Consider the following 25,713-nt stretch of genomic DNA (forward strand, 5'->3'; position numbering starts at 1 on the left):
TATATATAAATGACTATTTAAAAAATTCAATTATTCATGACTCGCAAGATATTACAAAGTGAAATTAATGTATATGTGAAGCAAGGGATGCGGCAGACATAACACGTAACAAATGTAAACATTACCTTGTGAAGTTATATATATATATATATATATATAAATTTATTTATATATCATATATCATATATTTTTAAAGACATTGTACTATTTCTTTTTCAAGTTTAACAAAAAAAAAAAAAAAATACACAAGTGAGTAATATTATATATACATATACATAATAATACTATTTTGTGTAATTTTTATAATAAACTATTAAAATCTATTTATATTTATATGCACATATGCGTTAATATATATATATATATATATATATATATATATATATATATATATATATTTATATATTTATTTATTTATATATATTTATTTATGTATATAGATAAATATTTGAAATGCATATATGTGAATTATATATGTATATTTTCACAATATAAAGAGATTTATAAAAAAAATTTTCAAGTACAATAAAGTAAGAATGGATCTCTGAAACAATCCAGAAAAACTACCATTCAAAAAAATGAACAATTCTAAAAAAAATTGTGTAGAAAGGGAAGTGAAAAATACAAAAAAATAAAAAAAAAAAAAAAAAAAAAAAAAAAAAAAAATTAATATTTTTTTTTTTATTTATTTATTTATTCATTATGTTCAATTGTTATTATTTGTTTAATTATTTTGATTCTTCAGTTGTCAAATTTTCTGGTACTATTTCTTCTTCTTCTTCTTCTTCTTGTTCTTCTTCTTTTTCTTTTTTTTCTTCTTCTTTTTCTTCTTTTTCTTTTTCTTCTTTTTCTTTTTCTTCTTTTTCTTTTTCTTCTTTTTCTTTTTCTTTTTCTTCTTTTTCTTTTTCTTCTTTTTCCTTTTCTTTTTCTTCTTCTTCCTTATTTTTTGGTGCGAGGGCATCCACTTCAGCTTCTATTTGCTTGGTGATTGCTTCAACTTGTTTTTCCATTTCTTCCTCCGTTTCTTGATTAAGAACATCATTTTCTAGAATATTTTGTTGAAATATTTGTTGAATATTTTTGTTTCCATTTGTATAATTCATAAGTTCATTATAAATAGCTTGTAATTCTTGTTTAATAATTTGAATATCGTTGTTTATAGCTTCAATGTGTTTTTTATCTTTATTTCCTAAATGAATCAATTTAATGGTTTCACTAACATTTCCATTTTTAAGTGGTTCAAATTTTTTTAATGTGACACCTATTTTTTTAACTTTTACTTCCATATCATCATTTTCATCATAATAATATTCTTCTTTAAAATAATTTTCAGGATGATTATCAAAATTTTCATCCATACCAGATACAGTTTCATTTTTGTTTTTTTTTTTTGATTGAGTTGGTGGTACAACATTAGGTGTATTATTATTTTCGATTAATTCTTTTTCAAAGAAATCAATTTCATCCATAACATTATTAATACTGTTCATAATATTAGAATCTTCCGTTGGTTCAACACCTCTAAGAGCTGGTTGTGCTTTAACTTTGGGTTCTTCCATACTTTTGGTATCTACTGCTTGATTATCTTCTTTTTTCTTAGGGAATATTTTATTTTTTAATTTTTTTAATAGGCTTTTAACTTTACTAAATAATAATTTGATACCCATATCTAGAATACCTTTCTTTAATTCTTCAACATATTCTTCATTAGTAACAGTAGGTTCTGGTAATCCTTTTTCTTGAGCTTTTCTTTTCTTATATGATACATATGCTTTGTATAATAATCTTAATAATAAATCTTTTAATTTATTTAAAACACTTGTTTTCAAATTATCTAATATGAATTCATAGTTTATTAAATTATCTTTTAACATATTTAATTCATCTAAAGGAAAACTTTCAAGATTATTCTTATCTCCCAAGTTCATCTTTGTTATGTTTAATAAATTTTCTCCTATTTCTTTACCTTGATTTAAGAAATTTATTAAATCATTACTTCCTAATCCACCTGATTGAGCTAATGTATTTTTAACAACATCCATAAAATTATTTCCTGTTATCATATTTTTCATATTAACATTTAACACATCGTTAACTGGGACGATACCTAATTCGTATGCTGTAGCATTATTATTTTCATGATCTTCTTCGTCGTTAGTATCTTCTTCATCGTTAGTATCTTCGTCATCATTTGTATCTTCGTCATCGTTTGTATCTTCTTCATCGTTAGTATCTTCGTCATCGTTTGTATCTTCTTCATCATTTACATCATCTTCATCATTAACTTCTTGATATTTTTGATTGTCGTTATTTTCATTTTGATTTTGTGAGGTTTCTTTTTTATGACCTTGTGATTTTAAAGAAATAATTTTTTTTTTGGTATTAACAAAAGAGTAGGTAGCTTTTTGATTCATTAATTCTTTAAATAAGTTTTGATTTTTTTGAATATAGTCAACATTTTCTTTTAACATATTCATTTTTTTAACACAAGAAAGTAATAATGGATTATATGATTTGTTTTTATAAATTAAGTGTTTCTTATTTTGTATACTTTCAATATTCTTTTTTAATGCTTTAATTAATTTCTTATGAGATTGTAAGAAATTTACTAAATTTTTCATTTCTTCAGCGTTATTTTTTTTACCATTATTTGCTGAATTATTTGCTGATTTAAAACCATCCATTAAATATGTAACTGAATCTGTGTATTGTTTTTCCTTAAGTAATTCTTTGCATTCTTCTTTTATATCAGCACATTGAGGATCTGAAGGAGCTTTCTTACCTTTAACATAAGTATGTTCATTACAATATTCACATTTAACAAATTTAAATAAATTTTCATAATTATTCAAAACATTCATATCAACACCTTGGTTCTTGTCGTTTTTATTACAACTAATAATATTCCATCTTATGACAAAGAGCAATAAACTGAATAAAACAATTTTCATGTTCATCATCTTTTTTAAATAAAAATTAACAAAAAATAAAATCAATGAATGACAACTTCACTTTTGAGAAATGTATGAAAATGATATTCAAAATGTTTAAGTTATTAATATATATAAATATATATATATATATTATATATACATATTTTTTTTTTTTTTTTTTTTTTATGTCTAGTGTGCTTTTACAAATTATTTGAAAGCAAAATAAAATAAACAAAAGGAGAGTCACAAAAATATGTCTAATAATTTATTTTTTATATCTCAAACGTTTATGAGAAAAAAAGAAAGAAAAAAAAAAAAAGAAAGAAAAAAAAAAAAAAGAAAGAAAAAAAAAAAAAAAAAAAAAAAAAAAAAAAAGAAAGAAAAAAAAAAAAAAGAAAGAAAGAAAAAAAAAGTATGAAATATATAAAATATATAATTGATTATATTTATATATAAACGCACCAAAAAAAAAAAAAAAAATTAAAAATATAAGAAAAAAGAAAATAATATAAACATACACACACACATATATATATATATTATATATATATATATGCTCATATTTTAACATATGAACGTATGATTATTTTAATAAATTATTATTTTATTATTTTATTATTTTTATTTTTGCTTATTAGTGCAGCTAGCATCCATTATATCGAACAATTTAAAAGGACACAAGATGTATTACACAATATGAATAGATAGAATATTTCTGATTTAGGACAATAATAATAATAATAATAATAATTGTGATATATGCACTCCTGTATGTATGTATATACATATATATATATATATATATATATGTATGTATGTATAATATTATCTTGTTTCTTTTCTTTTACATATGTAGTAAAATATTTTAGAAAATCTCAGAGAACAAGTTGGAAATTAATATTATGTGCATGCACAAAGAGGAACGACAAAAAGAATAAAATAATAAATAAAATGATATGAAATAAAATTATTATATTATATTAAAAACAAAAAGGAAACGAAATCATCAAGTGTACTAGTTTATTATTAATATATTCCTTTTCTAGTACAATTCTAATTTAAATTATCAAAAAATATTTATATACCTCATTTATTTTTTTATAAAAAGCTCAAATTTTAAGAAAAAAAAAAAAATAAAAAAATAATATAATAAAATAATAATAATAATAATAAAAGAAAAGAAAAAAAAAAGAAAAAGACAAAATGATAAACAATATATAATATATAATATATAATAAATTATATATTTTTATTTTTTCTCCTTTTTTACAATTATTCTAATGCACTTTGAGTTTTATTATTATTTTATTTTAACGTATATTTTTAATATTAAATGATAATATTCTATGTGTATTGAATTATACACATATACACATTTGTTACTGTCTTTTTATGAAATAAGAACATAATATCGTAAAGAGTTTTTTCTCTTTTCTAATTTTTTAAACAAGGTATAAATGTAAATATATATATATATATATATATATAATATATATATAATTTTTTTTTTTTTTTTTTTTTTTTTTTTTTTCTAAAAGGTTTTGCTATTTATATATATGATATATATTTTATTATGTACTTACTTCTTTTCTTAAAAAAAATACATTTTTTTAATATGTTATAGAAAGTATCTTATCAAAAATATTGATTCAATAAATCTTATTATATTAACTGCTTATATAATTCTTTTAAAATATGAAGGGTTGAAAAAAAAGGGAATTTTTCATCATTGGCTCTATTCCTTTTATTGTTGAATTATTATAATTACCGATTTTATTGATAATATATATATATATATATTTTTATATATTTTTATATATTTAATATATTAAGGGATAAAAAAAAAAAAAAAAAAAAAATATTGATCATATTTATAAAATGTATGTCACATATAATATTCGAATGGTTCATTTTGAAAATTAAAAATGGATATAAATATTTCGTTTATATAAAATAAGAAAGGTCCCCATAATCATCCATATAAAAATAAGAAAAATATACCTACCTACATATATATATATATATATAATATATATATATCCATACATATATAATATAACATTTTGTGATTATTATTATACTTTTCCTTATTAATCCATCAAAAAGAAAAAGATAAAAAAAAATATTTTTTATATCTTGTTTGGTAAAATTTTAAAAAATTCATTTCCAAAAAGGATATATTTTTATACACTACGAATATTTAAGATTTAATCACACACATATATATTATATACGTATAAAAAAAAAAAAAAAAAAAAAAAAAAAAAAAAAAATATATATATATAAATATATTTCATATATATATAATATATTTCATATATATATAATATATTTCATATATATATTTATATATGTATTATTTTTTTCTTTTCTTTTCTTTTATTTGTGGATTTCTATTTAACGTTTTCATTTTGTTATTATTTTCTTTATATTTTATAAATTGTAATTAAAAAAAAAAAAAAATGACATAGTCCTTCAAGCCCATATGTATATATATATATATATATATATATTGTTCTCCCTCCTTTTATATATATATGTGTATATATATAATATTGTTAAAAATGTAAGAATATGTATAATATCGTGTACATATTCCTTTATTTAATAGTTATATTTTGTTTACAGTGGGAATCTGTAGTGAGTATAAGTATCTCCCCACAAAAGAGATACTCCTATAATTCTTTGAAGAATTATATTATTAATGAAGGTGAGAGGAAAAAAAAGATATATCTGTTTAATGAAAAAAATAATAAATTTTTATTTATGTCATATATGAAAAAAAAAAAAAGAAAAAAAAAACACACAGGAAGAAGAAAAGAAAACTTATACACACACAAAAAAAAGAAAAGGAAAGAATATTATACTTATAATAATATTTATAAAGATATAATTAATAATTTGTTTAAAAGAAACACATACTCTAAATTATATAACAATATTAAATATAAACATAAAGTTATTCCGTTTAATAAAAAATTTATTTATCATAATAAGAATTTATTATTTTATTCTTACATTTATGAACATTTTTTGGCTAGTTTTACCAGTTTAGCTAGCCAAGAAAAAAAAAAAGAAAAAAGAATAATAATAAAAAAATATAATAATAATAATAATAATAATAATAATAATAGAAGAAATGGGAAAATTTTTTTGGACACATTTAATAGTAATGAATATGAAGAAGAACAAGAAGAATTAGAACTAGATCCTGAGTTACATGAAAGTTTAGGAGGATGTATAGAAAATGATTTCCAGGATAATTATTTTGATACATTGCTTGGTAGTAGTGAAATTGATTATAATTGTGATGAAGATAAATATGATAAAGATGATGTGTGTGAAGAGACCAAAAGAAAAAAATATTATGTTTATGGTAGAAAATATACTGATAAGGATTATAATTCTGAACATGTTAATAAATATTATAAGCATTTACCAATATATTCAAAAGATGATAGTATATTATCGAATAAAAATTTTAAAAGAATATATGAATCAAATAAAATGGAAAATTTAGAAAGGAATATAAGAGAAGAAGATTTATATTATCCATCAGTACCTATAAAATGGAAATTATATGTAGGTATATTTTTTGATAAAAAATATAATTATGAAAATAATGAAGATAAAAATATATATGATAAATTTAATATTAATATACGTCATAAATATGTACTCGAATTTTTATCATGGGTTAAATTATCTACAAGAATATATCAAAATACATCTAAAATATTAATGTTATTTAATTTAAAAAGAAATCAAAATATATTTGGAAATTTGATCTTTTTTACATCATTAAATTTACATTATGCTAATTTATTTATGAAATCAAATCCATATATTAAATTAGGATTGTGTGAAGAATTATATTTATATTCTTATGAAAATAATAGTGATCATTTTTTGTTAGGAACCTTTCCTAATTTATCTATACAAAAAAATTTTCTACTTATAAAATTTTTTAATCCGAATAAACTACAAGATATAAATGATTTATATGAAAAACATATGAGATTTTATATTCGTTCCAATATGATATTTAAATTAGGTGTCTTAAAAAAAGTTCCCAAGGATAAGTTACAAGACTTCTTTTTATCACCTCACCAATATTTACCTATAACAAATGAACAAACCTCAACCGTTTTGAAAAAATTTGATGAGGAATTTAAAATGTTTGAAAACTGTGCAAGTGTCGATGTAAATAGGAATAACGAAATACAAAATGTTGAAGGTGATAAGGAGAACTCTCCCTATAAAAAGGTAGGGGATGATAACCATGATGAAAAAAATGAGGAAGGTTTTGGTAATGATTATAATAACGATGAGACTTTTATTAAATATGACAACAGTTGTTTAGCAGAATTAAATATTATAAACTGTAAAGATGACGAAGAGGCTGACGAATTTATTCAAAAGGATCCTTATACGCGATCCTGTTTTTATGATAGTATTTTTCTGTGTGAAGCAGCTGAGTTAAGTCCCCATATAAAATATTCTGAGGCATATATGCCTAAATTAAGATCAAAAGTTAATTACAAATATGAATTAGATACAGATTTGAATCCTACGGAATGCTTAGAGAATAAGCCTGAGTATTTAGGGAATAGACGTTTGGATGGTAAGAGTTTAAATAATTATAATAAAGTTGATTTTGATATATTAGATACATTTATAAAATTGAAGTATACTAATAAGGAGGTACAAATAGAAGATTCTACCTATAATGAAAATGATAATGTTGGTGAATATAATGGAAAAAAAGAAGAATTAAGAGATTCAAGAAAAAATGAACAAGAGCATACTGAAAGGTTGAGAAATAACAATATGGTTAATTCGGAGAATAACAAAAAAATGGATATTCCTAAAAATGATGAACAGATAGGTAAGAGTTATATATCTTCATATAATAACATTTTTGTTAATGGAAAAAAAAAATATGTTTTAAAATCTGATAATAATGTTGGTAAGAATTATAAGATAAAGATTGTGGATTATGATAATGATTATATGGATTATCTGTGTAATGTTCAAGAAAATAAAATATTATATGTGAAGAACAAGGAGAAAATAAATATATTAAATAATAATAGAAATAAAGAAAAGTATGAAAATAATGATACTAATGAGAATAATTCTTATCATCATATATATGATACTTTAAATGAGGATAAGAAAAATCCCTTCATTAATAAAGAAAAGGATATCATATTAATTGACAATTCATTACAATTTTTTGATCATATATTTTTTAAAGATTATTTATCAGATTATGTATATATATCCTTACCTCCCGGAGAATATATTGAAGATCCTTATACGATTAAGGATGAAAAAAATTATGAATTTACAAGATTTAATAATTCTTTAGCATCACAAGATGATTTTTTGAAAAGACAAAATTATCTTACAAGTTTTTTAAAAGGTATATGGTTAAAAAAAGATCACTCAAAAATTCTATTTTATGATAAACAAAATAATGCATTATTATTTGGAACTGGTATTGATAAAACATTTTCTTGGAATAAAAAAGTGGATAATAAAATAATGAAAAGAGCATTAATAAATATGGAAATAGCTCTCGAAAAAATAAGGAAAGGAAGTTCAGTTATACATGAGGATGATATAACTATTCATAATGAAACCGAAAGAATTCAGAAAGAATATACTGACCCTTATACATCTTTTAAAAAAAGATTTACGTCTGTGCATAATCATCTTCAGACATCGGATGGGTACAAGGATATGAAGCCTCCCCCCGGTATTTTCAAAAATGTGGAAAAATTATATATATAAATGAAATAATATATAAATGAAATAATATATAAATGAAATAATATATAAATGAAATAATATATAAATGAAATAATATATAAATAAATAAATATATAAATAAATAAATATATAAATAAATAAATAAATAAATAAATAAATATATATATATATATATATATGTTATATCCATATGTATATTTTCTTTCTTTATTTTTGTAGGACTGGAATATCTAAATCCTCTCATTTGGGATAAGACACCAGATGAACACAAAAAGTTAATCCTAGATACAGACAAAGTTCAAGAGATCCATTCAAAATTTCTTAAAAAACTTGAACTATATAAAGTATCAATAGATGATGACCCTTTTATTCAAAAGGTTCCTTCGGAAAGTGATCTTTTAAATCATTCAGATAAGGTTGATATTGAAATTTTATAAAATGTGTAAACAAGTATTCACTTTTTTTTAATGTTCCTTTATTAATTTTTTTTTTGTTAAATTTTTATGTTCATTATATGCACACATATATATAAATGTAATGAAAATAATAAATATAAATAAAAATAATAAATATAAATAAAAATAATAAATATAATAAATAAATATATATATATATATATATATATATATATATATATATATATATATATATATATATATGTGTATATTTATTTATTTTTTTTTTTTGTAAATTCAAAAAAAATAAAAATTTTAACATACAAATAATTTTGTACATTTATATTTTAAGGGTAACTTCCTTTTTAGTAAAATTTTTTTTTGCCCTGACATCATTTTTTATATTTTTATTTATTTTATTTTTATTTTATTTATTTTTATTTTTTTTTTTTATAAACATAACTCGTGGAAATGATTGTGGAATATTTTTTGAATATAAAAAATGGCATTTTGCATTTCCTTTATAAATTTTAAAAATGAGTAATAGATTTTTTTGGTTTCTTTTCTACATAAGAGTATATATAAGGGTACAAGAAAATTATAATAAGCAAATAAGACTATAAAGAAGAAATGCACATTCATAGTTAATAATGAATTTGTATCACTCCAATAAGGTGATTGAATATTTTGAAAATAAATATCAAAGTTTGAGAAATATTTTTGGCAATGATTTAATGTTGTATGAATAAAATATAAGAAGGTTTGATGAATTCTTGATATATCTAAATATTCTACTAAGAATTTAAAATAAATATATAAATAATTTAAAAATGCTTTTTTATTCATTATATATATACTATATTTCATTTGTAGTTCTAAATATTTTATTGTTTTTACATAAACATTTTCTTTAGATAATTTATTTGTTTTTATATCTGTATCTTGTTTATTCCAGGTTTGTAAGCAATTATAAATATCTGGGAAATTTTTATATACAAATTTATTAAATACTGTAAAAGGACGTGGAACATTATCATCATCAACATATGGCTTATCTTTTAAAGACTTATTCTTCATTTTATTATTATATCCCTTCTTTTTAATTTGTTCTTTACTATTATTATTTTTTTTATTATTTGATAAACTCTCCTTTTTCTTTCCCTTTCTCTTTCCTTTTCTACCATCTCTTTCTTCACTTTTGTTTTTTTCCTTCTTCACTTGGATTCCTAAGGTAGAGTTCTTACAAACGCGAGGAGGAATAGGATGTGGCATGTCAGGGGATATATCTTGTGACATATCAACAGATGTGTCAGATAAAAAATTCGATGATGTTATATCATGGAACTCTTCAGATTCCTCATCAGATTCCTCATCAGATTCCAAATTACAAGATGGTGCTGTTAATATATCAGATGTAATATCGTTTGATGATGAATATGATGAACTAAAAAAATCCTTGTGATCATTTTGATTTATTAAAGAGTTGGATTGTGTTCCTGTTAAAAAGGATGAAGACAATGTTGCTGGTAACGAATTTGTTCTTATTAATTTAGGACGTATGCGTGATGGTTTTAGATTATTTGGTTCATATTCATTATATGAAATCTGATTATATATATCTTCTATTTTATTATGATCTTCTAAATGTATATTATATATATTATCATCTTCCTTAAGTGTTTCATTATTTAATTTTTTTGAAACATTATAATTCTTCATAAAATAGGAACCTTTATTTTTTTCTTTTTCCTTTTCTTCGACATTATTAAAATGTTCTGTATCATCGATAATTTGTACACTATCTACGTTTTCTTTATTTATTTTATAGTTCATGTTATGTTCATTACCTTCTAGTAGTTCAAGGCTATTCTTGTTATCTTTGTTTAATTCATCTGTATGTTCACGTTGAAGATAATCTTGAAGATAATCTTGAAAATAATCTTCTTTCTTATTTTTAGTTTTTTTTATTTTTCTTTCAGATAATAATAATTTTTTCAAATCGAAATTATATATGTTAAAAAAGTTTCCATAAGTAAAAACATTTCTCATCCCTCTTTTTTGTATTTCTTGTAAATTGTCAAATAAATGAATATTTTGACGATATAAATAATGTTGCTTATCTAAATGTCTGCTAAATATCAACTGATTACATTCTTTATTCAACTTTTGTTTCTCATAAAATAAATCATCCACAAAAGGAGAATTTAATTTTGCATCTTTGTAACCTCTCCACCTTAACGTCCTTCGTCTCTCATTATGTTTATCATCATGAGGATCATCATATGAATATGTATGTTCTTCTATATCGGAATGGTATTGCTGATAAATATTATCATCACATGTATTATCACCACATATATTATTACCACATATATTATTACCACATATATTATTACCACATATATTATTACCACATATATTATTACCAAGGTAATCTTCTTCGGTGTCGTCTTTTCCATGTCGCAAATCAATATCGCAATATAAAGACTTGTCATAATAAATATTATCCAGACGTGATATAAGGGTTATACCATTATTCTGAGATATATGTTCATTAAATTCAATAAAACGTTCATCCTTATCTTTTGTCATTAGATTTCTTCTTATTAAGTATATATGTCCATTTTTTAAAAAAATATATATACACATGTAACTATAAAAAAAGGATTTTTTCCTATATATAAAATCATATATTAAATCATATCCATGTATATTTTTATTAAAAAATTCATTTATATAACTCTTTTTTCCTAATGCTACATTTTTTGTTTTCATTTTTTTGTTTCGTTTTTCATTATTAATCAAATTTACATCATCACCACTTTTTGATATTGGCATACGTCTTAATATATGAAATTGATTCTTATCATTACAACATGATGGTCTTAAAGAATTTGTTATATTTATATAATTCTTAGTACCAAATAAAGGTGAGTGGGATTTTAATTGTGTATATTTTTTATTATATATTTTCTTTTTCATTTTAGTTTTTAATAATGAATTGGAAGGACTATAATTATTATCATTAAATATATTTTTTTTATTTATATCTTTTTTAATGTTATAACGTTTGCGACGACTACACTTATTATTATTACTGTTATTATTATTACCATTTGTATTTTTTTTTTTTTTTTTTTTATTTAAAAGTGTAATTTGATTTAATCCCAAGTTATTATAATCATTAAATGAATTTGCATTCATATTATTCAATAATATATGATTTTCATTTTGATTATTATAAAATGTTATATATTTTATTAATTTTTTAATTTCTTTAATATTTGGTTTATTTTTTATTACATCATTTTTTTTTTTTTTTTTTTTTTTCTTATCATCTATAAAACTAATATGATTGTTTTTCTTTATATTACTTCCAATTTTATCGTTTTCTAATTTGGTTTTTATTTGTGTTTTTTTTGGAACTAAAAATTGATTCTTATAATTTCTTAAATATAATTTTTGCTTCTTTCCTATAGATATATTATTTTCTAACTTTTCAATAATACTCATATTTATACATTCAACACTTGTATTTAATTCCGATATACTAAAAGAATATAATAATGTTATAATACTATAATTATAAAATTGATATATATAATATAAACCATTTATATTATATATATAAAAAAATATATACATATTACTATTATCTAGATAAAATGTTTTTATTATATTTATTCCACACACATTTTCTAAAGGTATCACAAAATTATCTAATAATAATTTGCTCTCTAAATTATATATACTTAATAATGATGTATGACATGTATTATTATTTGTTATTATATATATATAATAATTGTCAAAGATATAATTAATCATTCGTCCTAATAACTCATCTTGCCATAATATATTATACTCATTATATATATGGTTATTTTGGGATATTTTTCCTTTTTCTTTTTTTTTTTTTTTTATTAAAGCATTTTCATGTAAACAACATATACGACAATTTTCATATCTATTGTCTAAAATGAATATTTTATCCATAATTTTTTTATAATGTACATTTTCTATATTATTACAATTATCTTTTTCATTTTTTATCATCTTTTCATTCGTATTTTTTATATTATAATTATCATCTTTTTCTTTATTATTATTATTATTATTATTTTTATTATTTTTATTATTTTTATTTTTTTTCATGTCATTCTTCTTATGTTTCTTTATATCACGCATTTCTTCACAATCCTCTAACCTATTATTTTTATTAAACATTTCAACATTATAATTAGAACGACTTTGCATTATATAATTCTTATTATTTTGTAAAGTATCATTATACATATTATCCTGTTGTATTATATTATCATGTAACATAACCTCATCATTTTTATAAAAATTTGAAACATATTTTCTTTTTTTCATATTATATGGATGATCATATTGATTCAAATCATGTTCCTCTTCATTATTTTCTTCTTGTTCATAATATTTTTTATATATATCATGTACCTGTGCCTTTTCATTCTCCATATATCTTTGTCTAACCATACTTCTCCTTTCATATGTATCATCATTTTTGTTTGGTTCTATATTATAAACATTTCTTGATTCTTTAAAATTCTCCATAAAGTCATCATTATTTTCTATACATTGATTTCCAAGCACTTCCTTTCTGCTGTAATTTATATCATAATGTTCTCCTTTATCATAAGAATATGTATTCACAGAATCATGTTTCCATTTTTTAGAATATCCGTCTTCTTGTTTTACGAATCTATTCATATTTTCTTCGTTGGAAAACATTCTTTTCTTTTGATTTTTCATTTTGTTATTTTCAACGTTATGCTCATAAGGCATATAATGAGCATCAACATGTTGTTCATCATTTTTTAATTTTTTATCATCTCCATATTTTTCATTTGCTCTATTGTATTTACTACCTCTATAATTTTTATCACCGACATGTTCTTCTTCCTGCTCAAATTCATCAGTTTCCTTTTTCTTCATATAAACGTTTTTGTCTCCATATTTCTTGTCAGAGGAACGCATGTTATCATATGTTTGACTTTCCATATGTAACAAATCTATATGATCATTTTTATTAAGCATGTCGTTATTTTCATCATTCGACTGTAAAATGGATGTATGATTCATATTTTTATTTTTGTTTTTATTATTATGAATTTCATTTGATAAAAAAAAAGCATCATTCTTTTTCTTATTATTATTAATGTTATTTTTATTATTATGTTTCTTATTATCATTTGTATTATCTAGACTTTTTCTTTTGGATTGTTTTTTTTGCATATTATTAGAACCCGTTTTTTCTCCATCATTTGAAGTATCATGTTTTTCTTTAGAAAGAAACATATCTTCATTAGGTTCAAAAGTATTGAATATTGTAAATTGTGGATTGAAATTTTCCCATTCCATATCTGAATTATCATCATTATTATTTTTTTTTTTTGTTGTTGTTGTTGTGATTTTCTTTTTATTTTTCTCTTCCTTTTTTTCATTTTTTGTAGATGTTCCTTTATCCACATCTGACTGTACATTAGATTCTGCATTAGAATACGTAATAGATTCTATATTAGAATGTACGACAGATTCTGCATTTGAATATACATTAGATTCCATACCACACTCGACATTACAATACGTATTAGAATTTATATTTATGGATTTATTTTTATCTTTTCTTACAGAAGAATTAGAATCTATAATAGATGTTTTATTTAAAGTTTTTGTTAAATCGTTAGGATCATTTATATTTTCAAAAGTACATTTATTTTTGGATGGACTTTTTATTTCTTCATTAATTTGTTCGTTGTCCATTTCTTTATTCCGTTCATTGTCCATGTCTTTATTCTGTTCATTGTCCATTTCTTTATTCCGTTCATTGTCCATGTCTTTATTCTGTTCATTGTCCATTTCTTTATTCCGTTCATTGTCCATTTCTTTATTCTGTTCGATGTCCATTTCTTTATTCTGTTCGATGTCCATTTCTTTATTCTGTTCGATGTCCATTTCTTTATTCTGTTCGATGTCCATTTCTTTATTTACATTTTTCATATCCCTTTTTGTATCCTTCCTTTTATCGTGGATTCCATTAGTTTTATTATCCCTCTTTTTATCATTTGTAGGACTGCCTTTACTATCTCTTTTTTTTTCATTATTATCTTTTTGTTTACTCTCACCTTTTTTTTTGTCTACTGAATCCTTTGATTTACTATCCCTTTTTTTGTAATTGGTATCCTTTGGTTTATCCCTTTTTTCACTTGAATCTGTCTTTTTATTTACTTTTTTTTTCTCTCCACCTTTATCTTTACTCAAATCAACAACTTTAGTTACATTGAATGTCTTCTCAATATTAAATAAGGCAAATCCATGATTATTCTTTTTATTAATATCATCATAATTACAAAAGGGTTGTGTAACTATTGGAATGGTAGATTCATACATATCTTTATTATTTTCCTTATTATAATTATTTCTTATTATGTCTAGAATTCTTAAATTAACTTGATTATTGGTTGAATCTAACGTATCATATTCCCTTAAATAATTTGTAAAACTCTCAAAATAATAATCATCATCTTTAAGATCATTATTGAGGTTATTCATATTATTGTTGTTACCCAAATTATTGTTGTTACCCAAATTATTGTTGTTACCCAAATTATTGTTGTTACTCAAATTATTGTTGTTACCCAAATTATTGGTGTTTCCCAAATTATTGATGTTACCCAAATTATTGGTGTTACCCAAATTATTGTTGTTACCCAAATTATTGTTGTTACCTGGAGTGTTATTATTACTAGGAATTTTTTTGTTTTCAATACTTGCTTGCACAACATTTTTTATACTATCCCCTGTAAGCATTTCATCATTTGACATGTCGTTCCTATTTTTTAAAGTATACAATTCATTATTTGTTTCTGTTTTTTTCTTCGAGTTTTTATTTGTTTTTGCATCCTTAAAAATTTTACTATTACTACAATTATTATTATTATTATTATTATTATTATTATTATCATTATTATTGTTGCTGCTGAAGTTGTTACTGTTTATGGTACTTTTGTTCATATTACTATTTATTATATTCGTAACATTTGAAATGATCGGTTTACTTATTTTTTTACTTTTCACCGATTTTGTTTTTTTTTCTGTGTTAGGGTCATCATCTAAACTATTATCGTTACTAAGGCTATTTCTTTTTTCCCCTTTAAATATAGCATTTTTCTTTTTTTTTTTTTTATCATCATCATTATTGTTATTATTATTATTATTATTATTGTTATTATTATTGTTATTATTATTATTATTATTATTATTATTATTATTGTTATTATTGTTGTTGTTCCCACCTCCACCGGTGTTACTATTATTTTTATTATTATTATTATTATTATTATTATTATTATTATTATTATTATTATTATTGTTGTTGTTGTTTTTATTATTATTATTATTATTATCATTATTATCATTATTTCTATTGTGTGAATCCCTAGAATCGTTTGGGGAGTCGTTACGAGATGCCTCGTCCTTATGAGATGCCTCGTACTTATGAGATACCTCGTCCTTATGAGATGCCTCGTCCTTATGAGATGCCTCGTCCTTATGAGATGCCTCGTACTTATGAGATACCTCGTACTTATGAGATACCTCGTACTTATGAGATACCTCGTACTTATGAGATACCTCGTCCTTATGAGATACCTCGTACTTATGAGATACCTCGTCCTTATGAGATACCTCGTACTTATGAGATACCTCGTACTTATGAGATACCTCGTACTTATGAACACGACATACGTTATTACTATTACCCTGAGAAATAATGTCCGTAGAAGTTAATATGGGTAAAGTCTTATGGAACACTGTATATACATCAGAATAAATAAGAATTACAAAAGATTTTATAAATCTTTTTATAACTTTCATAAATATATAGAGTAATATATTTACAATAGATGAAAATTTTATATGACACCATGGGTTATCATAAAAGTTACATCTGTTCTTATAATTACTTTTGTATGAATATTGTTTTCTCTCATCTAATAATTTGGAGAGAGAATCTGTTGCTGTTAATTGTTTACAAAATGAATAAACAGAACAATTTAAAATGTGGATAACATCTGGTGTTTTATTATTATTATTATTATTATGTTTAATATTATATTTATTATTATTATTATTATTATTGTTGTTGTTGTTGTTGTTGTTGCTGTTGTTATGTTCAATTATATTACCATATTCATCATATAAATATTTAATTTTGGGTGTTATTCTATTCTTAACTTTTTTATCTACATGCTGATAATTATCTTTTATTTGTTTTGGTTTTACAACCTTGAATTCTATTTCTTTTTCGATCATATCATAATCCGGACCTATATTACTTATATCTATTTTAATATTATAATAAAATGGTTTTAATCGTAATTTAAAAACGTCTAATTGTATTATATATACAGATCCATTAGATGCTCCAATAACTAATTGATCATATTTTTCTGACCAACTTAAATCCACAGCACATGTCTGCTCTTCTAAAAGATTCTGAATAATTAAAAAACAACGTGCATATTTATTCATTTTCTTTTTTCTTTTTAATATCGATTTTTTTTTTTCCACTGAATATTTATTAAAATTTTTTTTGTCCTCATTTAAACAAATCACACTGTTCTTAATATTCATGGTGTTTGCACTGTTCTTAATATTCATGGTGTTTGCACTGTTCTTAAAATTCACGGTGTTTGCACTGTTCTTAAAATTCACGGTGTTTACACTGTTCATATTATTAATATCTTTCATATAAGATGACGATTTTCTCTTCAATCTCTTCAGAAAGATTTTCCAGAACGATATAACCCCGTTATCACTACATTGACAATACAAACTGTATAATTTTTTTTTTTGAACATCGATAAATACCTTCTGTCCTATTTTGGCTAGTCGTATACAACTTCCATGTCCATCCAGAAATATTCTATTTCTATTAATTTTTTCGTTATTTTTAATTTTTAATAAGATTCCACAATTTCGCCCATTATTAGGAATATGAGTGATGCTAGCATATTTACCAAATGTATCAAAGTAAATATGACGAATAGTAGGAGTATCTATATTTTTATATTTTTTATTCATATTTTCTTCATATATATAATGAAAATATTCTCTTGTTAATGGTTGTGTAGAAGTTACAAAATCATTATGTTGTATACTTCTTTTTTTGTCATATGTATAATGAGACATATTATTATTCATATTATTCATTCCATTTATTATAAAATCCTCATTTATATTCGTTTTTATATTTTTCTCATAAAAATTACCACAATAATTTTTGCTATCTCCAGATATATTAATTTTTTTCCATAAACATGTAATATTATCACTACTCTGTGCTATGATTAAATTATTACTAGGATGAAAGCATACACCTTTAATATTTTCGGTAGTACCATTAACAAATAATTTGTGTACAATAATGGATCTTCTCAAATTAAATATATAAACAACACCTTTCGATATACCACACACAACATGTTCATTATCTCTAGACCATGACAAATCAAAGATTTCTCCATTTTCTGGTATCTTTACACATTTTGTCATTTTCCATTCTTCTTTATTTCCTATGGATGAATAGGTACTAATCATATTAACATTATTATTATTATTATTATTATTATTATTGTTGTTATTATTATTATTGTTGTTATTATTATTATTGTTGTTATTATTATTGTTATTATTATTTTCATTATTTTCATTATTTTCATTATTTTTTTTTATTTCATCCATAATTTTTTTTTTATTCAAATCCAACTCATAACATACTAATGTACCTCCACTATCGCAGCTAGCCAAAAAGAGACCATTGAAACTCCAACGTATCGTATTAATATAAACAAGTTTATGATCATTACTTACAAATAACAATTCAATGTTTATTTTATTATTCCTTAAACATTTATCCTTTAAAGGAATATGATATATTTTTATTTGGTGTAAGCTAGAAATAGCTAATCTATTCATATCGCCATGAGCCTGGAAATCTAAGCTCGTGATCTTCTCATTTTCAGAGTTCAAATTTAACTTCTCAATATACATTTTTTAAAACCACATACATACATATATATATATATATATATATATATATATATATAAAATGTATATATGTATAATACTATTTATACATTTAATGTATATTTTTATAAACGAACGTAAGGGAAAAAAAAAAAGAAAAAAGAAAAAAGAAAAAAGAAAAAAAAAAAAAAAAAAAAAAAAGGAGGGGGGGGTGAAATGGTGAAGAGTAATATTCTTAATTATTACTTCTTTTTAAAAAAAAACTACAAAAAAAAAAAATTTATACATATATAATATATATATATATATATATATATATATATATATATACTCATAAACAAATTACATCACTCATTTTGGAAAAGGAATTGTAAATATATAATAAATTAATCTTTAAAGAAATTAAAAGAAAGAAAATTTCTTTAAAAATCATTTCACAAATATATAAAAGTATGTACATATGAAAAATATATATGAAATATATGTAAATATATTATTAAAACATATATTACCACATAACAAAATAAAAATAAATAAATAAATAAATATATATATATATTATATATATGTATAATTTTTAAATTGCTATTTTGTTAATATTTATTTTGATGTATTTATTTATTTATTATTTTTTTTTTTTTGCCTCATTTTTTGTAATTCATATTATATAAATGAATAATATATATTTAATGTACTAGAATAGAATATTATGTAAAATATAAAAAAAAAAAAAAAAAAAAAAATATATATATATATATATATATATATATATATAATATAATAATATTCTTTTATTTTATTTTATTTTATTTTATTTTATTATTTTATTATTTTTTTTTTTGGGGTATACATACATAAATATTCTTTAATATAGTAAAAAAAATTGTGCGTACACTTTGAAATATATGTAGATCAATGAATACAAAATAAATATTATGGAATATTTTTTTTATTCATTATCCTATTGTTTAATTATATTATATATATAAATATATAATATTTATTTAATTTTATTTTTTATATTTATTTTTTTTTATTTTTAGCGTCTCGAAAAATTTTATGATCTTGAAAAATAGATAGTTCAATTTTTTTAATATATGTCGTTCATATTTTATTCTTAAATGTTTCTTTCTTTCGTTCCTTTACCATAAATTTTTTATTTAATTAAAAGGATACAAAAGAAAAAAAAGAAAAAAAAAAAAAAAAAAAAAATAGAAGATATTTATGGAATATAAATATTTATTTGTTATTTCATATATTTTTATTTTTATTTTTATTATTTTTTTTCTTTTTCCAATTTGCACACCACAAAATTATATATTTAATTTTTTTTAAAGTACAATAAATAAAAAAATATTAAATATATATATATATATATATATATATATATATATATACATATATATATGTATGTATAATATATATTTGTTTTTATATTACAAATATGTTATGTAGTTTGCTTTATATATTTCTATTGCACACTATATTTTATGAAGAAAAAAAATGCTCATATATGTTCTTCACTCATGTTTTTTTTTTTTTTTTTTTTGTAAGATTTTTTCTTTTCCTTTTTTATAAAATGTTTTAAGCTATCAGCTCTACAAAAAATTCAAAAGAAAAAAAAAGGAAACATTGTTTTTATATATGTTATGTATAAAAAGTAAAAATAAATGTATACATATGTATACATATATATATATATATATATATATATATATACATTAATTGTTTGTTATTTTTGTATTTTATATTTTTTACCCCTTATGTAATGAATGAGCCTTTATAGTGTCTTCTTTTAATTCATACGATATGTTTGTCTTCTTATCCTTCAAAAAAAAAAAAGAAAAAAAAATATATATATATATATACATATAATGTACACATATTTTATTTATATAATCTTTATATATTATTTATATGTGTGTAATATTCACGTACCCCCTTGGGAGGTCTTATATATTTCTCAAGTTCATCCTTCAAATATTTATTCCTGTTTTTTATTTTGCTAGCTCCCTCATTGTTTGTTAACTCTGGGAATTTTATGTTTTTACAAATATAAAAAGAACGTTCCTGTAATATAAAAATGTAAATAAATACAACATATGTATGAAAAAAAAATTTTACATTATTAGGGATATAAAAAAAAAATATATATATGTATATATATATATATATATATATATATATAATGTATGTATGTATTTTTTTTTTTTTTTACCCTTAATTCTTTTTTATGATTTTCAATAAGACTTTTTTTTTCCTTTTGAATGTCATCTACAGTAACTGATTTAGCATCTTTAAAAAAAAATAACAAAAAAAAAAAAAAATAAAATAATAAAGGTTATAAAATTTATAACTTTTATGTGAATAATGATTTATGTGCTTACCGTTTTGTTCTTCGTTTAATTTTCTTCTTATGTTATATGTGTGCTTATAAGAACGACCTTCTTCGTCTTCTACAAATATAAAACATAAATATGTAATAATATATATATATATATATATATATATTTTTTTTTTTTTTTTTATTTATATAGTGAGAATTATCACGTGGTATAATTTTCATAATAACAAATATTTATCGTTTTACAATATTTAAATAATACCAATATCCATATTATTATAAACACTATTAATTTGATCTTTTAATTCTACATTTTCTTCACAACGTTCATTCTGATTTTTTAATTTCTGAAAAAAAAAAAGAAAAAGAAAAGGAAATATACACCAAATATAATATCACCCACATATATATATATATATATATATATATATATATGTATATATATATGTTTTTGTCATGTACCTTAAAATACTCAAATCGTTCATCTTCATCGTCTTTTATTTTATCATGAAAGGAATTATATGTTGACACACATTCTTGTAATTTCTTATACTTATCCTTTTTACTTTGCTTGTTTTTTTCTTTCTTTTGGTTGTATATATATTCTTCAAAGCTGGTCAACTCCTACAATGAAAAAAAAAAAATATATATATATATATATATATATATATATATATATAAATAAATTTATATCTACATTTCTTCATATATTAGTAAATCCCCTTTTTATATTGATTATTTTTCTTACATCTTTGAGCTCAATAATGTCCTAAAAAAAAAAATATATATATATAAATAATATATATGTATGTATATGTCATAAATGAACTTTCATTATATATATATATATACATATATATGTTTTTTTTTTTTTTTTTTTTTTTTTTTTTTTTTTTAAATTACGTCGTTCTTTTCCTCGTTTTGTTGATCATGAGAATTTTTATTTTTTTTATGCCTCAACAGATTTAAACTCTACACAAAAAAAAAAAAAAAAAAAGGAAATGATACATATGTAGGTATATAGACTCATATTTTATTTTTATTGTATTTTATTTTATTATATTATATTATTTTATTTTCTTACATTTTTTATATTAAAGGTGTTAAAAAAATTCACTTTACGAATCTTCAAATATTCTTTATGTAGATTTCTCCATAGGTGCGATATATTTATTTCTTCCTTCTTGTAAACATGTATACCTTCATACAACTATAACAAAAAAAATAAAACACATAGATATGTATATATATATATATATATATTTATTTATTTATTTATTTTTTACATTTTTGTTTATAGGGAATATATAATTATTTGGTACATTCTCAATGTAATTTATAAATGTATAACCCCCAATTGCCTCTGGGATTTTAAAAAGCATATTTTCGGTCTATAAAATAAAAGAAATAATTAAATAAATTATTTACAGTATTTATCATTAAATATTTGGAATAAATAAAATATACATACATACATACATAAATATATATATATATATGTTTATATTTTATATTATATATTTTTTTTATTACTTTTATTATATCTTCATCAATATATTGGTCATCCAAATTTACATATACTTTTTTCTCCATCATCCTGAGAATGAATATTTACATAATATATAATTAAGCGAACATTATAAAATATATATTTTTATATTTTTATATTTTTATATTTTTTTTTTTTTTTTTTTTTTTTTTTACTTGGTATATTTGTTGTATATTATATTATAATTCGTAATATTGTTATCTCCGGTTTTCATTAAATATAGAAACCGGAATGAAGGAAGTTCATCTACGGAATTATTTATTACTATAAGATTATGGCATTCACTATTATTATTTAAAACATTGTTATTTATATTATATGATGGATCCTCAATTTTAATGCAATTTCTGTCTGTTTCTTTGTCGCCTAAGAAAAAAAATAAAATAAAATAAAATAAAATAAAATCACATAAGGAATATCACATATAATATAAAACACACTTTATATATATATATATATTTTTTTTATTTTTATAATTGTAAAAAAAGAAAAAAGAAAAAGAATTTTTTTTTATACCATCATCTTCTTCCTCTACCCAAATGAATTTCTCCTCATCCTCAGATATATCCGATTTTTTCTACACAAAAAAAAAAAAATAAAACAAAATGATAATATATAAATAAATTATTTTGATATATATAAATATATATGTACATATATATATATTTTCATTTTACCCTATATTTTTGAATTTTTTCAAAAACATTTTTCTGTTTTCTTTTCATATTAGCTTTTTTCGTAGGTATAATTAAATCTGAGAACTCCTTTGGGATATTTAAAACTTTTTCTTGTTCTCCTTTTATTTTTATTAAATTTGTTTGTCTTCTTTTTTCTTTCAAGTGTTTTAAAATGGACTTTTTATTTCCTTCCTCAACCTTTGAAAAAAATATATATATATATATATATATATATGTGTCTATATATAATTATGTATTATATATATATATAATATTTAATTTTTTATTTATTACATTTGTGTAGTTAAAATGTTTATGTTTAAGTAAATAATTATACATATACATTAGAGCATAGTGAAAATAATTCACCTTCTCAATTGTATTTCTTAATTCTTTTCTGTCACTTTCTTTCCTCTTTATATAAACCTTACAAATCTAAAAAAAATATATATATATATATATATATATATATATATATATATATATATGTGTGTATTTATTTTGTTCTTTTTGGTTATGCATACACGTTTGTATAAATATAAAATATATTGTTCATATGATAGATTGATATATATATAGACATATAGGCATAAAAATAAATTATTTTTTATTTTTTATACGTTGTAAAATCCAATCATTAATCTTGTGAAGTCTGAGAAATCGGGCTCACCGGCATATTTCTGAAGCATTAACAAAATAATAAAATAAATAAATAAATATATATATATATATATATATGTTTTTTTTTTTTTTTTTTTTTTTTTTTTTTTTTTTTTTCTTCTACTTGTAGAAAACGTTTGCACTTATTTTTTTGAGAGCACGATCTACACGTCTAAAGCGGAAAAAAAAAAAAAAAAAAATATAATATTAAGGAGATATACACAATAATGTATAAATATATATATATCACTGTATACATATATTTATTCTTTTATATTTTTACAATAATTTCTGAGATGTTGAAAAAGTGTCTCATTCGTTTTGAAGAATTAACAATTTTTTTTGGAGAAATGGCAGCTTCGATTAAAACACTAAGAAAAAAAAAAAAAAAAAAAATAAGAAAAATAAAGAGTAATTAATAATAATATAATATGAATACATATATATATATATATATATATATATATATATATATATATATATATATTTATTTATGTTTCCATTACGTGTTTTTATCCTTGAGTATTACTGGACACTGTAATTTTATAATATCTTCAAAAATTTTGATTTTTTCATTTTTTAGTTCCTGGTTGTCTTTGTTTAAATAATTCAAAAAATCATTAAGTTCGAGTCCTATGCTTGAAAACCATATAGATTTCTTCAACTATAAAAATAAAAAAAAATTATATACATGTATATATATATATATATAAACACCAACGTATAAACATGTATTTTCCATATTTATTTATTTTTTTTTTATTTATTTATTTTTTTTTTATTTATTTATTTTTTTTTTATTTATTTTTTTTTTTTTTATTTTTTATTTTTTTTGTTTCTACTTGAACTTTATTCTTAGGATCAGTACAGGCACAACATATGATAGCGAATTTTTCAAAGTTTGTTAAAAAGTTTACACAATTATTCAACAATAATTGTTCATCTTTTATTATCTGAACATTATTTAATAACACGTTTTCATTATTTTTTATCTCAAAATTATTTATAACTACTCGACTATAAAAAAATGCTTTTCTCAACTTGTGTAGGTTATTGTATTTTATGATGTGGTTATTAATTACATTCAACATTTTTTTTTTCCTTCTTTTCTTTTCTTTTCTTTTCTTTTCTTCTCTATTTTTTTTTCACGGCATTATAAAATAACAAATATGTGCAATTTTTACATAAACATTTCATAAATATAAAGTATTAATATTTATAATATATATATGTATGTATATATATATGTACATACTGTTTATCGTTATTCATTTAATGTTTTTATTTGGGGCTCTCTCTAAAAAAAAATGTTCATCCTTTC

At 20.6% G+C, this 25,713-nt stretch overlaps 5 protein-coding genes across 5 annotated transcripts in view; 2 read left to right on the plus strand and 3 right to left on the minus strand.

The window, feature by feature from the left end:
• The window catches only part of PF3D7_1228500 (RNA pseudouridylate synthase, putative), a gene marked incomplete at both ends in the record, with an annotated part of 1,509 nt that extends 1,447 nt beyond the window's left edge, over nt 1–62 (plus strand). Inside the window, one exon of the mRNA XM_001350646.1 lies at nt 1–62. This exon is cut by the window's left edge and continues 1,048 nt beyond it. Within this exon, the coding sequence (XP_001350682.1) occupies nt 1–62 (62 nt within the window).
• A 666-nt stretch (nt 63–728) lies between these two features.
• Nucleotides 729–2,960, minus strand: PF3D7_1228600 (acidic basic repeat antigen; the record flags this gene model as incomplete). The annotated part of the gene is made up of 1 exon (XM_001350647.1): nt 729–2,960. One exon carries the CDS (start codon nt 2,958–2,960, stop codon nt 729–731), a length of 2,232 nt encoding a protein of 743 aa, XP_001350683.1.
• A 2,547-nt stretch (nt 2,961–5,507) lies between these two features.
• Nucleotides 5,508–9,148, plus strand: PF3D7_1228700 (conserved Plasmodium protein, unknown function; the record flags this gene model as incomplete). The annotated part of the gene is made up of 2 exons (XM_001350648.1): nt 5,508–8,697; nt 8,931–9,148. The coding sequence occupies 2 exons, from the start codon at nt 5,508–5,510 to the stop codon at nt 9,146–9,148; spliced, it is 3,408 nt and encodes a 1,135-aa protein (XP_001350684.1).
• A 408-nt stretch (nt 9,149–9,556) lies between these two features.
• Nucleotides 9,557–19,186, minus strand: PF3D7_1228800 (WD repeat-containing protein, putative; the record flags this gene model as incomplete). The annotated part of the gene is made up of 1 exon (XM_001350649.1): nt 9,557–19,186. One exon carries the CDS (start codon nt 19,184–19,186, stop codon nt 9,557–9,559), a length of 9,630 nt encoding a protein of 3,209 aa, XP_001350685.1.
• Nucleotides 19,187–20,669: 1,483 nt separating this feature from the next.
• PF3D7_1228900 (conserved Plasmodium protein, unknown function) lies at nt 20,670–25,483 on the minus strand (the record flags this gene model as incomplete). Its single annotated transcript, XM_001350650.3, has 21 exons — nt 20,670–20,760; nt 20,921–20,988; nt 21,101–21,232; nt 21,381–21,457; nt 21,550–21,618; nt 21,769–21,853; nt 21,969–22,130; nt 22,255–22,275; nt 22,410–22,478; nt 22,591–22,716; nt 22,793–22,897; nt 23,040–23,103; nt 23,211–23,421; nt 23,572–23,632; nt 23,733–23,930; nt 24,027–24,167; nt 24,353–24,412; nt 24,517–24,564; nt 24,676–24,763; nt 24,899–25,056; nt 25,235–25,483. 21 exons carry the CDS (start codon nt 25,481–25,483, stop codon nt 20,670–20,672), a joined length of 2,283 nt encoding a protein of 760 aa, XP_001350686.2.
• Nucleotides 25,484–25,713: the final 230 nt, after the last annotated feature.

This window comes from Plasmodium falciparum, assembly GCF_000002765.6.
Source record: "Plasmodium falciparum 3D7 genome assembly, chromosome: 12".
NCBI lineage: Eukaryota > Apicomplexa > Aconoidasida > Haemosporida > Plasmodiidae > Plasmodium > Plasmodium falciparum.